Here is a 14,284-nt window from a genome sequence, read left to right as displayed (position 1 = left end):
AAAGGGGACTGTAAAATTGCAAGGTGGTATAGAGGAGTTGACGCTGGGAGTAGAACAACTGACAGTGGGACAAAAGGAGTTGGGGGACCAGGTAAAGAAGAACACAGCGGTAATAGAGGGTTTAAAATCGACACAGAAGGAGATGAAAAAGGACGTAGGGGTAATTAAAAAAGAGTGTCAGACGGTACATGAGGACCTGACGAGGAAAATGGACAAGGTGGTAGAGGTAATGGAGGTTAAAGAGCGGGAGGTGCGGGAGCACATAGAAAAAAATAAAGTGGAGTTAGAGGAAGAACTTAAAGGGGCGCACGAAGAGATGAAGGAGATGAAGCAAAAATTAGAAGAAGTGGAAGAAGGGGTGAGCGAAATTAAAAAGCGACGGAGAGGGGATAAGAAAGAGATAAAAGAGGAGATAAAAGAATTGGTCCAAAGTCTGTGTTTGGATCGTGATGATGTGCTCATTAACCGGATGAGGGATTCGTAGGTGATGGAGGAGAAGCGAAGAGGAAGAGGACCCGGTGTAAGTGGTGACCAATATGGTCGCGCGTATGATGCGCCAGGGGATTTAAGGAGCTTGGGGGTCGAGATGGACCCGGGTGTTCGTGAGAGGCCGTTGGTGAAGTGTGCGACAGGTCTGGTGTGCGAAAGAGGAGGTGTGCGAGAAAGTCCGACTCTGGGGTGTGTGAGGAAAAAGTGCGTGCCAAGGAGTAGTGAGGGTGCTGGCGAGAGTGAGTCGGTCGTAGCGCGTGTGCGAGGGAGCACATGGAAGCGCGGTGTGGTAAGTGTTACAGAGGGTGTAACGGGAGAGTGTGCGCGAGAAAGGGGTGTGACCGACAGGTGCATGAGGAAAGAGTGCGCTGTCAGAAGTAAGGAAGAGTGTCCACCTGTGGTGAGTGTTACAGAGGGTGTAACGGGAGAGTGTGCGCGAGAAAGGTGTGTGACGGACAGGTGCATGGGGAAAGAGTGCGCTGTCAAGAGTAAGGGTGAGTGCGCTGTCAGGAATGGAGGTGAAAGTAGTGAGAGTGACATGGAGCGTGAGTTAGTTGTGACAGGTGAGCGAGGATGTACACCTGGGATGGAAGGATGCACACCTGGAATGGTAGAGCGTGAGTGGGAATGCACGCTGGAGTTGGTGGTGAGGCACGTGGTTGGGTGTGCGAATGAGGGCACACCTGTGATTGTCACAGAGGAGGTGACCAAGGAGGGGGTGCGAAGAGGTGTATTGGTGAGGTGTGCGAGCAACGAATGTGTGCCAAAGTGTTCGGTGGTCAGGTGTGTGACCAAGGCTGTGAGTGGAATGGGTGTACCTGGGTGTGTAAGGAAGGGTACGAGGAGCATGGGCACAGCTGGATGTGTGAGCAAGGAACGGGCTGCGGGGTGTAAGCGTCCAGGTGAAGCATCGACGTTACACGGGTTAGAGGTTAGAGCGACTTTTAGCCGAAGCGGGCCCTCGGTGCGTGCCGGGCTTCGCGTGCCGCGAGAACCAGCGGGGATCCGAGCCACGGCGGGTTCGAAAGGACCGCCGTGCGCGACCCACGCTGGGCCTCGCTTTGAACGGCCGCGTCCGTGCTCCAATAGGCGGAGCTGGCAGCCCGATAGAAAGGGTCGTCATGGCGACCACGTTTTGGTGAGACGTGCCGGCAGGTCGAGATCGGGACATTGGATGGCTCCACGCCGAGGTGATGCGTGGGATCTCGGCCCGGGTAAGCCCCCGTCCCTGCACCGAGTGCCGGACGTATCCAGCCGCTGGCACAAAACAACCAGCATCCATTGCTTGGCTTTACGAAACCGGGCTTTGGACAGGGATTGGCGCACCGAGAGGTATTAGTGAGTAGACTGGGTGATGAGGTTAGTGTTTTGGACCCAAAATTAGAGAAAAACAAAATTTGATAATTGGCAAGGGATTGGCAGTAGTGATTGGCAGATGATGGGCAGTGATTGGCAAATTGTTGATTTATTGAAATTTGATGTGCAAAATTGGTAGTGAGAGGCCCCCGATGTGGTGGGATGGCATCCTTGCCACCCTTCCCATGTGGGGGGGCAAAGGAGCAATAGCTTATGGGGTGTATGGCAGTGAAAACTAGCCCGGGTGGGTTAGGATATGGTGTGTAGGGATCTAGCGAAGATGACATTAGGTAACGTTAAGTTTAGTTAGTGACTGATACCTGTAGTGGGGACGCAGGTAGATTAGTATGGATGATAATGACGTGGGAGCGCAATAGTTTAAAGGGACGACTGGGAAGCGCAAGTTTCAGAAGGGAGTAGTTAGCTGAGATGATGCTGTGTGTGTGAGGATTGAACAGGTGAGAATTGAACAGGTGTGATTGCACAGGTGTGCAACTGGACAGGTGTGTGGAGCAGTGTATGAGTAGTGAGTGTGTGGATCAGCGCGAATGCGCTTGGGGAGAGAAGGGTGCAGGTGGCACCAGGTGTGAGAGCACAGGTGTGCAGGTACAGGTGTGTGGAGAGAGTTGGAGTAAGTGGTACGGAGTGGTGTGCATGGTGCGAAGGTGTGGATGGGGGAAGAGTGGACCCCTTTCACGAGTACCCGGGGCGGGTAGTGTAAGTGTTAGGTAGAGGGTATAGGTAAATTGTGGTTGGATATTGGCATTTGTGGTGCGGTTGCAGAATGGTGTTGTGGATGGGTGCATTAGTGTTGTGGAAATGGCTGGGCGTGTAGCCTGTTAGTGTGTGTAGTTGGTTGGGCACTCCACCACTGTGAGGATGTCGGCCAGGTGAGGCCGCAGGTGGGCTCTGGGAGCCGGTAGTTGTGAGTGGGTGCCTGAGGATCCCGGGTGTGGATCGGGCAGCCCAGTGCCAGAGAGGGCACCGAGTGGGGAGAGCGCCAGAGGGCCTTCCCCAGGTAGTTAGGTTAGGGTAAGGAGCAGGTAAGCTCGGAGGCAACTGCAGTGGTGGAGGTGTGCAGGTGGGTAGACCCACTGGGAGAGGTACACGCCACAGCCCAGAAATTGTACGAGGGCACCGGGAGATGAATCGGGGGAGTGAGACCCCAAATTGAAGAGCACCACAGTTTGGCCAATGGGAATTGGTTTTTAGAACCCATAGTGTAAGAGGGCCAATGGTTTGGCCGGAGGAAGACCCCGGGTAGTGTAAAGTTGTTAAAGTCATTTAGGAAATAGTTAGGATTGATGAACCTGTTGCACCATACGCAGCCACTTGCCTGTGGTGATGATGATGACTCCACACCTGTGTTTTCTTTGTTTTGTTGCAGGAGATGAATCGCTGTGTGGATTTGTGAGACGCATCACGACGTGGATGAGACATTGGGGTGATTCCATCTCTCCCTCCCTAGGAGGGACTGATGATGAATTGGTGATGGCAAATTTTGATGTTCAGTTGGAGATGGCAAATTTTGATGAGAGTTGAAAATGGCAAATTTGATTGGTTAGGAGGGAGAGAAGACGAATTTGGTATCTGGGAGGAACGGGGAAGACAGTAGGGATGTTTGTCGATTTGTAAAGTAGATGTTTATGGGTAGTGTTGTGTTTTGTGGATGCAGTAAGGGGTAAGGGAGGGGCCATGTAGGTTACCTGGTGGGGGGGGGGCGTACGATAGGAACGTACCTGTCTCACCTGGTTCCCATGTGCCCCCAGTGTGCATTACCTTACATTGCGTGCACTTTTGCGCCCTTACCACCTTACTCACTTGTTGCTTCTTTTGTCTCCCACCTCCGAGGATCTGGCTTTGGGGTAGAGAGAGAGGAGAGAGAGGTGCTGGCTGCGCAGTTGTGGGCCTGCACTTTCGCTGTTCGCTGCCTGGATCGGTACACCATATGGACCGCAATGTTTGTGGCCACCCACAATGGACCGCAGTTCGTTTGCGGCCAAGCACCACCCGGGGATGGACCTATGGATCAACGTGGCACCTATGCCATACAGGTGAACCACTAATAGTTAACACCACCAAGTGCACCACAAGAAGAGCAAGAGACACCTGCAGGGTTAGGGGTTGTTGAAGTTATTTTTATTCCAATGAACAATGGTGACTGCACCGATTGGTGGTGGGGTGGTGCTGTTGATGCTCGGGAAAGGGGTGCTCTGCACGTTATTAAAGGCCGTCGGCCACAGAGCACTCGTGGGTTGGTGTATCGATGTTGGCAAGCGCGCTCTCTCTATGCATAACATCTGCATGTGTTCCTCCAAAAACAGGTCCTGGATCGTAGTGTAAATAGCAGCGTAGTCTTGTAAATAATGCTCCCTACCGGCTGTATGTTTAGTTTGAGAATTCTTTCCGGATTCGGTTATCCTGTGGGTGTGTTTCTGTGAGGAGAAGGGTGCAACGTCGCAGGGGGACATATTTACTCATTTGTGAATATCTGTAAAACTGTCGCACTCAGGGTAGAGTTAATAGTAGAGGGAACTACATTGCGTGCCACACTAAAGTAGGTAAAAATTTATCGGGTCGGGACGCCCCGAGGGTAGAGAAGGGTGCAATGTTGCGAATATGGAATTTGGCCTCCATATCCGCTTGTAAATATTCCCCTATTTTCTCCGATACTCCCCAACTCTCCCTTACCCCATTCCCTAGTCCCATTGTCTGTAAACAACACCCATTAGAGCCGATCTTCCCCTTCATCCCCCCATTAAATGTCGTGCCCAGGTCCCCCGCACCACACGTAGACAATTATAGGACATCTTGCTAGTTATTCTTAATCTATGTCAGTTAAGGACTTGTTTCCATTAATTATGACTCTTCGTTGCACCAGAATGTGATGATATGGCACCAGTAGGAGTTTAGGACCTTCCCATACCTCCCCGCATCTCTTCCCATCATCTCAAGCTCCAACAACAACCACAACAACAGCGGCTTTGCGTCCTCACTCCGGCTCGGTTGGCCGCCATTGAACATGTGCTCGACGGGGTTACCCAGAAGGGGGCTCCCTGTCGGCCCCTCGTCAAGGGCGGAGCCGGTAACCCCCGCACCCAATGAGAAGCCATGGGCCGATGCCATATGGGGCGGAGCTAACGAGCGAGGGCGTGACTCCCCGCCGGATATACGCGGCCCCGCGCCGGACGTGACGTCAGATGCGCCCCGAGCTTGGAAGGACAAGACGCCACCCTCCCGAGCGCTGAGCGACCTCCCCGGCATCTCCACCAAAGACGCCACCCTCCCGAGCGCTGAGCGACCTCCCCGGCATCTCCACCAAAGTCGCGACCCACGAGCGCTGAGCGACCTCCCCGGCATCTCCACCAAAGTCGCGACCCACGAGCGCTGAGCGACCTCCCCGCATCTGCTGGACACCACCGTACGCGATTCTGTCCCTGAGCCAGGTGCACCTGAGCCATCGACTGCCGCTTTCCTGGCCATCAAACCCCGTGTGAGTGAGCCTTGTCCCGTTTATCTGTGGTCTGTCTAGGGTTAATATAAGAGTGTGTTTAAGTGCCCACCTTCCTATGTTTCCCTCTTGTCCTTGTAATCTAACCTTTTTCCGTACGAATATACTTGAGAACTGAACCCCTGGTGTCGTATTGTGTCATTATAACCCAGCCGGGTGTCTTCTCTTTCCTATTGAGCCAGCATAGCGCGATTAGTCAACCCCGGGTGCAATCGGGGTAACTTGTACGGATACGGCGGCCATCCCGCTCGGCCCACCATACCATCAAAGTCGTATCTGTAACAATATATATATATATATATATATATATATATATATATATATATATATATATGTATATATATATATATATATATATATATATATATATATATATATATATATATATATATATATATATATATATATATTTATATATTGTTGCGGTTTTGAGAACCCCTCACTTGTAAATACTTGTAAATAATAACTCTTGTAAATATCCATCATTTAATAAGGTCACACCCATAGTTTGTCTACAGCAACACGTAGGTCACCATAGGACTTTAGTTATTTCCTTAATATGTGTTTCAGATAAGGCTGTGTTCCCAATAGTTGAATCTTCATTGCATTAATTCAATAAGATAGGTCCTTTTCAATTCCATTCATTTTGCGGCTTGACTCTCTCCAAATTGTGGTACGCGCCTTGCCAGCAGCGTTTGCTGCCTTAGCGCCACCATTACGCACGCGGTCAAGCTTGGAGAAGAAGGGGGCGGAGTGCCCAGAACGAGGCGTAACCCTGTCATCGACCCGTACGGGGCGGAGCCGGTGAGCCCTCGCTAACCAACCAGGGCTGAGGTGAGCTCACCGGTGGGCGGAGTGCGAGAATACGCGGCTTCATTTCAAAGCGCCCTATATGAGCGCAAGCGCGGCGCCTTTAAGGGAGAGAAGAGAGAGAGGGCACAGAGAAGTGCTGAGAGGAGGAGGTGCTAAGAGAGAGAAGAGAGAGAGGGCACGCAGAAGAGAGAGATGTGGGGGTGCTCGCATTGCTGCAATAGGCTGAGGCCCTCTGGACCCCTATTGTTGCCGGTTGTTGAGCTCGTTTGCACCAGATGCGCGAGGAATCATTAAGCGGCGCTGAACACCTGAGAAGCTGAGTAAGGTCACGGTCACGAGAGAGAACTGCGCATATGGACTTGCGAAGGACTACCCCCCCCCCCCGCCATATGTAAGGTCCGATCGCGCGCCAGCGACACGCAAGCTGCCTCCCATTCTCCAGCCTGGACCGGAGCCGGACCTCAACGCCCTACCATCTGCTTGGACCCTTCTCCTCCTACCACTACCCTCCCATGTAAGTCTGTTTGTTCGTCCTGGGGTTAAGTAAGACTGTATAGGTAAGGTTGCCCTGTGTCCTGCTTCTTCTTCTTCTTGTATATTCTTTCCCTTTAGTTTCCTCTTTGGGTTTTTGTACATAATTAATCTATATATATAAAACACAGTTTGTGTGTGTGTGTGTGTGTGTGTGTGTGTGTGTGTGTGTGTGTGTGTGTGTGTGTGTAATGTTACCGATAGACTCCTAAACGGAGAGGCTTACGTGCTTGATATTTGACATAGACATGGCCATTGAGCCTGGGACGAACATGGCCGAACTCAAAATATTTGACGATCCATATTTTTTATTCATATTTACCTCAGCACATTTCAGCGCACGGAATCAACGGAATCAGAGGCGGTGGGAAAGCAGCGCGCTGATTCGCTCAGAGCGATCACGTGATGTTCCATCCATGCCGCCATAAACTCACAGCAAGTAGCATAGATTTTAGCACGATTAGCATTTAGCATGATTTAGCATGCTTTAGCATAGATAGTAGCATGTTTCATATAGATTTTTTTTCAGCGAGGAATATTATACACAGAATCAGAGGCGGTGGGAAAGCAGCGCGCTGATTCGCTCAGAGCGATCACGTGATGTTCCATCCGTGCCGCCATAAACTCACAGCAAGTAGCATAGATTTTAGGACGATTAGCATTTAGCATGATTTAGCATGCTTTAGCATAGATAGTAGCATGTTTCACATAGATTTTTTTTCAGCGAGGAATATTATACACAGAATCAGAGGTGGTGGGAAAGCAGTGCGCCGATTCGCTCAGAGCGATCACGTGATGTTCCATCCGTGCCGCCATAAACTCACAGCAAGTAGCATAGATTTTAGCACGATTAGCATTTAGCATGATTTAGCATGCTTTAGCATAGATAGTAGCATGTTTCACATAGATGTTTGTATAATAGAGCGATATAATAGAGCGAGCTATAATAGAGCGATGTATATTCGCTCAGAGCGATCACGTGATGGTCCTTGCTGCCATGAACTCACAGTTACGCGTCGCGGGCAAAAAGCGAGTGCGTTTTTTCACATTTCAACGAGGAACATTGCCATTCACACCACATAGGTTTTTTCCCCTTTCATCTTTAGATCCATATTTTTTTGCCATAACGTAGCGCATTATGGCTCGCTCGAACTCGAGTTAGCCAATCACCTGGGAACATGAGGCCACGCCCACGACACGACGCAGAGTTGCAAGCTTCCGTTTGCGTCGTTTCTTACCACGTGTAAACGCGGTATTTTGTCTCCGAGTATTTTGAATTTGGTATTTTGAATTTGTCTACGAGTGAGTGACTGGAAGACTGACTGTGATAAAGGCAATGGCACCGAAGAAAAGAAATTTGTCACGTTCAACCTCCCGCGCAAGGAAAATCGCTGATCGGAGACTCCATGAAACCGATGAAGATACTTTTCACCATCGACAAGCCAATCAAGAACGTGTCTCTAGATTCAGACAGCAAGAGACAGAAGATGAGACAGAGGCACATCTAAACGCCAATCAACAACGTCTGGCGAGGGGCAGACAGCGAGAGACAGAAGATCAGACAGAGGTACGTCTAAACGCCAATCAACAACGTCTGGCGAGGGCCAGACAGCGAGACAGAAGATCAGACAGAGGTATGTCTAAACGCCAATCAACAACGTCTGGCGAGGGCCAGACAGCGAGAGACAGAAGATCAGACAGAGGTACGTCTAAACGCCAATCAACAACGTCTGGCGAGGGCCAGACAGCGAGAGACAGAAGATCAGACAGAGGTACGTCTAAACGCCAATCAACAACGTCTGGCGAGGGCCAGACAGCGAGAGACAGAAGATGAGACAGAGGCACGTCTAAACGCCAATCAACAACGTCTGGCGAAGGCCAGACAGTGAGAGACAGAAGATGAGACAGAGGCACGTGTAAACGCCAATCAACAACGTCTGGCGAGGGCCAGACAGCGAGAGACGGAAGATGAGACAGAGGCATGTGTAAACGCCAATCAACAACGTCTGGCGAGGGCCAGACAGCGAGAGACAGAAGATGAGACAGAGGCACGTCTAAACGCCAATCAACAACGTGTGGCGAGGGCCAGACAGCGAGAGACAGAAGATGAGACAGAGGCACGTCTAAACGCCAATCAACAAAGTGTAGCGAGGGCCAGACAGCAGGAGACAGAAGAACAGCGCCAAAACCGACTCAACAACTGGCAACCATCAGGCAGACGGCAGCCGGCCATTGCATGGGAGAAGGCTGCATTCAGTTACAATCCGAACACTGACTACTCCTCAAACGTTGGTATTGGCTCCATGTTGTTCACCTGTCAGTTTTGCCATGCCTTGAAATGGAAGGGAGAAACACCAGGAATGTGTTGCAGGGGAGGCAATGTCCTTTTGCCTTCTCTCCAATCTCCACCGGAACCTTTGAAAGAACTACTTCAATCAACTACGACTCAATCCAGACACTTCCTGAAGGAAATCCGTAATTACAACTCTTCGTTCCAAATGACTTCGTTTGGAGCAGATCGCGTCGTCACTGAGCAAGGATTCATGCCTACATTCAAGGTGCAAGGCCAGGTATACCACCTCATTGGCTCTATCCACCCTCAACCAGGTGAGCAACCGAAATTTTTACAAATCTATTTTATGGGTGACCACCGAGAAGAAGCTGCCCGACGAGGACAGAACTTCCCCAACCTCCGCTCTGAACTAATCCTCGCCTTACAAGATATGCTCCACTCAAATAATGCGCTGGTCAACAGCTTCAAGTCGACATTGGAGAGAATGCCTTCACCTGATTACAAGGTCGTAATTCGAGCTGACAAACGTCCTCACGGAGAGCACGAACGTCGGTTTAACGAGCCAGTCAACAATGACGTTGCAGTTCTCATGGTAGGAGAGCAGTACAACAATCGCGACATCGTCCTGCATCTTCGCGACAACAGCACGAAGCGGATTTCGGAGACTCACCGATTCTATGACGCCCTCCAGTACCCTCTGATTTTCTGGAAAGGACAAGATGGCTATCATTTTGAAGTTGAACAAGCTGGCGGCCGGGGAAAGAAAGTATCTGCGAATGACTTCTATGCCTTCCACATCATGGTCAGAAAGAATTCCACGAATCATATCCTGCAGTGCCGTGATCTGTTCCACCAGTTCATCGTCGACATGTATGCCAAAATCGAAAGTGAGACTCCTCTTTATCCGGCTCCACCAACGTCAACTGAGGGCAGAATCGTACGCACACCTCAGGGATGCTGTCAACAATGACTGAGATGTTCAGAACATGGGACAACTGGTCATCTTGCCATCCACGTTCACCGGAGGTCCCCGATACATGCACGAGCGGACCCAGGATGCGATGGCATACGTACGCAATTACGGTCGCCCCGACCTTTTCCTTACCTTCACCTGTAATCCGAAGTGGGAAGAAATTAAGCGAGAGTTGATGATCAACCAGCAGCCAACACAACGCCATGACATTGTCGCAAGGGTATTCCACCAGAAACAGAAGGAACTCATGCAGACGATTAAGAAGGGCAAAGTTTTCGGGACTGTCCAATGCTTCATGTACACCATTGAATGGCAGAAACGAGGCCTGCCCCATGCCCACATTCTGGTGTGGCTAGAAGAAAAGATCCACGCTTCCAATGTAGACTCTTTTATCAGTGCTGAACTTCCAAACCCTGATGAGGATCCAGAGCTGTTCAACATCGTCAAAACGCAGATGGTGCATGGCCCTTGCGGCCGGCTGAATCCATCGTCTCTGTGTATGAAGGACAGTAAATGCACCAAGCGATATCCTAGGGCATTTCTCAAGGAAACGCAGACTGGTCTGGATGGATACCCACTTTACCGGAGGAGAAAGCCTGAAAGCGGTGGATCGGAAACATCTATTTCAATTTCCGAGACCAGAAGCATAGATGTTGACAACCGATGGATTGTACCATACTGTCCACTTCTCTCTAAAATGTTCAAGGCTCATCTCAATGTTGAGTTCTGCAATTCAGTGAAATCAATCAAATACGTGTGCAAATACATCAACAAAGGTTCGGACATGGCGATGTTCGGCCTTCAGAGGAACAAAAACGACGAGATCGAGTCATATCAGCTGGGGCGTTACGTCAGTAGTAACGAAGCTATCTGGAGAGTTCTCAACTTCCCTATCCACGAACGCTACCCAACCGTTGTACACCTTTCCGTACATCTTGAGAATGGCCAGAGAGTGTATTTCACAGAAAGCAACGCAAGGCAAAAAGCAGCAGAACCACCAAGTTCAACTACACTTACCGCATTCTTCCAATTGTGTCAACAAGACGAATTCGCCAAAACACTCATCTACAATGAAGTCCCACAGTACTACACCTGGGTGGTTGGCAGTAAGACGTGGAAACGACAAACACAAGGAGCACGGGTTGTGGGACATCCCGACATTCGCCGTTCAGATGCAATTGGACGAGTCTACACTGTACATCCAAACAATTTCGAATGCTTCTTCCCGCGCCTTCTACTCCATCATGTCAAAGGACCCATCTCTTTCCAAGAACTGAGAACGTTCAACGGCCAGGTTTGCGGCACCTTCCGCCAAGCCTGCCACCTGCATGGCCTTCTGGAGGATGACAGCCACTGGGATGCCACTCTAGAAGAAGCAGCAGTCTCACGCTCTCCAGCCCTGTTGAGAAATCTCTTTGCCATCATGCTACAAACTTGCGGTCTCTCCAATCCGGTACAACTGTGGAATAACCATCGTGACGATCTCAGCGAGGACATTCTCCACAGGGCAAGACAGGTTCATGCTGAAGCAGACTACTCCGATGTGATCTACAATGAAGCCTTAGTACTCATAGAAGACAAACTGCTTTCTCTTGGAGGACATTCGCTGGAGGTCATTGGCCTTCCTGTAACACAGCGACAACAACAGAATCACCTGGCTCGGGAAGTACTCCGAGAGACTTCATACAACGCACAAGAGTTGGAAAACTACATCAATGAAAACGAGCCAAGACTGACAGTGGAGCAAGAACAGATCTACATGCATGTGCTGGCGAGCATACACTCTTCTGAAGGTGGATTGTTCTTTCTGGATGCACCTGGAGGCACTGGAAAAACGTTCCTTATGAACCTCCTCCTGTCAAAAATCAGGCAGAAAAAGATGATTGCTCTGGCTGTTGCCTCTTCCGGAATTGCTGCCACTCTTCTCCCCGGGGGCCGGACCGCCCACTCAACCTTCAAGCTCCCCCTCAACCTCACTAACACGGAGCAGCTAATGTGCAACATCTCCAAGTCATCGGCTGTCGCAGAGGTATTTCGGCAATGCCAACTCATTGTCTGGGACGAGTGCACAATGTCTCACAGAGTTGCACTGGAGGCAGTTGACCACACACTGCAAGATATTCGAAATGATCAGACTGTCATGGGAGGCATTACTCTTCTGATTGCAGGGGATTTCAGACAGACCCTGCCTGTCATACCACACGGGACCAAGGCAGATGAACTTCGTTCCTGTATAAAGGCATCTCCTCTATGGTCAAAAGTGACGAAGTTGAAACTCAGCACAAACATGCATGTCACCCTTCATGGAGATGTAGCCGCAGGCGCCTTTTCAGCGAAGCTGTTACAGATCGGAAACGGAGATTTGGAGACGTGCCCTGAAGATGGACTGGACATCGTACCATGCGGCAACAATGTCACCACGGCTGAGGAACTCAAGGCGAACGTCTTCCCCAACATCCCCGCCAACTACCGAAATCACTCCTGGCTCTGTGAAAGGGCAATTCTAGCCCCAAAGAACGATGCAGTAGACAAAATCAATTTGGATCTTCTGCAGACTATTCCTGGGGATCTAAGAACTTACCGATCTGTCGACTCAATGCAAAACGACCACGAGACTGTCCATTACCCAGTGGAGTTCCTCAATTCGCTACAGCCTCCGGGTGTGCCTCCCCACATACTCCATCTAAAGGAAGGTGCTCCAATCATGCTCCTGAGAAATATCGATCCCCCAAAACTGTGCAACGGCACACGACTGGCTATCAAAAAGTTGATGCCTCACGTAATTGAGGCCAACATACTTACGGGAAACTATAGCGGGGAACAGGTCTTCATTCCGAAGATACCAATCATACCATCTGATCTGCCATTTGAGTTCAAAAGGCTCCAATTCCCCGTACGGCTTTGCCATGACCATCAACAAGGCGCAAGGACAATCTCTCAAGGTGGTCGGACTGAACCTTGATTCCCCGTGCTTCTCCCATGGCCAACTATACGTAGGATGTAGTCGGGTAGGACAAGAGAACAATCTATACATCCTATCCGAACAAGGAAAGACAAAGAACATTGTTTACAAGGAAGCACTGCGTAATTAACTACGTGTCTGGTGTGTTGTGATGATTGTGAGAATATTGATTCTGATTCTGATTCTGATCTGATTTTTATGTGTATTTTATGTGATTTTATGTATTTATGTGTATAAAAAAAAACACAAAAAAGGCACGAAGGAAAATAGTTAATTACTCAGACACATTTAGCTGCGGTGATTGAAAAATCACCGGACAATTGTTGCTGTTTTGATGCTTTTTACTGCTGTTTTGATGCTTTTACATTGCTGTTTTGATGCTTTTTCACTGCTGTTCTGATGCTTTTTCACTGTTGTTTTGATGCTTTTTCACAGCTGTTCTGATGCTTTTTTGCCGTTTTTTAAAATAAAAAAATCTCATTAAAAAAAAAAAATACAAAAAAATCTCACAATGATGACATATAATTCACAGAAAACGTTGAAGCAACCACGTAATGTTGCGGTGACGTTTAACTCTGAGTGAGAATAGTTCTAAATTTTAAAAACTTTCATCTGATATTTGTGATTTCTTTCAAAAAAACTGTATTCCCCATCTACACGGCCATGTATTCCTATTAACGTTATGTAAAGTACATAAATTGTGTGGATTACGTCATTTGTGGATGTGATGAATTGCCAGTAACCATCTATATCCCTCCCCTCCCCTTCTCTCCTCCCCCTCCCTTTCCCCCCGCCCCCTTCCCCCCTCCCCCTCCCCCCTCCCTCTCCCTCCGCTTCTCCCCTCCCCCCCTCTCCTACCCTCCCCCCCTCTCCTACCCTCCCCCCCCGTTCCCCTCCCCTCCCCTTCCCCCTCCCTTCCCCTTCCCCCTCCCTTCCCCCGCCCGGCAATGCCGGGTACTTCTGCTAGTAACTCATATTTGTTCTTCCTTTACTTTGGTTTCCTCTTATTCGATCGTCTTCGTCCTTTCTCTCCATTGAGTACCTGTGGCACGATTTGGGAAACCGCTCAGGATCGGGTTTAGTTTTATTGTTAATGGCTCGGGTTTCGGATTGCTAAACCGCTCGGCAATTTCTATCTTGTCCGCGGTCCGAGCGGGAGTTATCTCCCTGCTTTGCGGTCGGATTGGCACTCAGGTATTTGGGACTCCATTGACCAATCACCCTGGCCAATCTCGACTGGAAAAGAGCGTTATAATTTCCAGGATTGGGGGACGGCCAGCTTAAAAGACAAGGGGATTAACCCCCCCCCCCCTTTGGTAAGGGGAGCGCCGACCCCGAATCCGCAACAATATACAT

General features: G+C 49.7%; 1 protein-coding gene across 1 annotated transcript; it reads left to right on the top strand.

Annotated features, from left to right (window-relative positions):
- The first annotated feature begins 9,000 nt into the window (after window positions 1–9,000).
- On the top strand, window positions 9,001–13,517 carry LOC144889298 (uncharacterized). The gene is given in 3 exon segments (XM_078769403.1): window positions 9,001–9,881; window positions 9,883–12,870; window positions 12,872–13,517. Coding segments are annotated over 3 exon segments (4,053 nt in total). The 5' UTR covers window positions 9,001–9,003; the 3' UTR covers window positions 13,059–13,517.
- The last annotated feature ends 767 nt before the right edge of the window (window positions 13,518–14,284 follow it).

Source organism: Myxine glutinosa, unplaced genomic scaffold (genome assembly GCF_964187855.1).
Source record: "Myxine glutinosa unplaced genomic scaffold, kmMyxGlut1.1 SCAFFOLD_2361, whole genome shotgun sequence".
NCBI classification, from domain to species: Eukaryota; Metazoa; Chordata; class Myxini; order Myxiniformes; family Myxinidae; genus Myxine; species Myxine glutinosa.
This window is presented reverse-complemented; position numbering and strand designations above follow the sequence as displayed.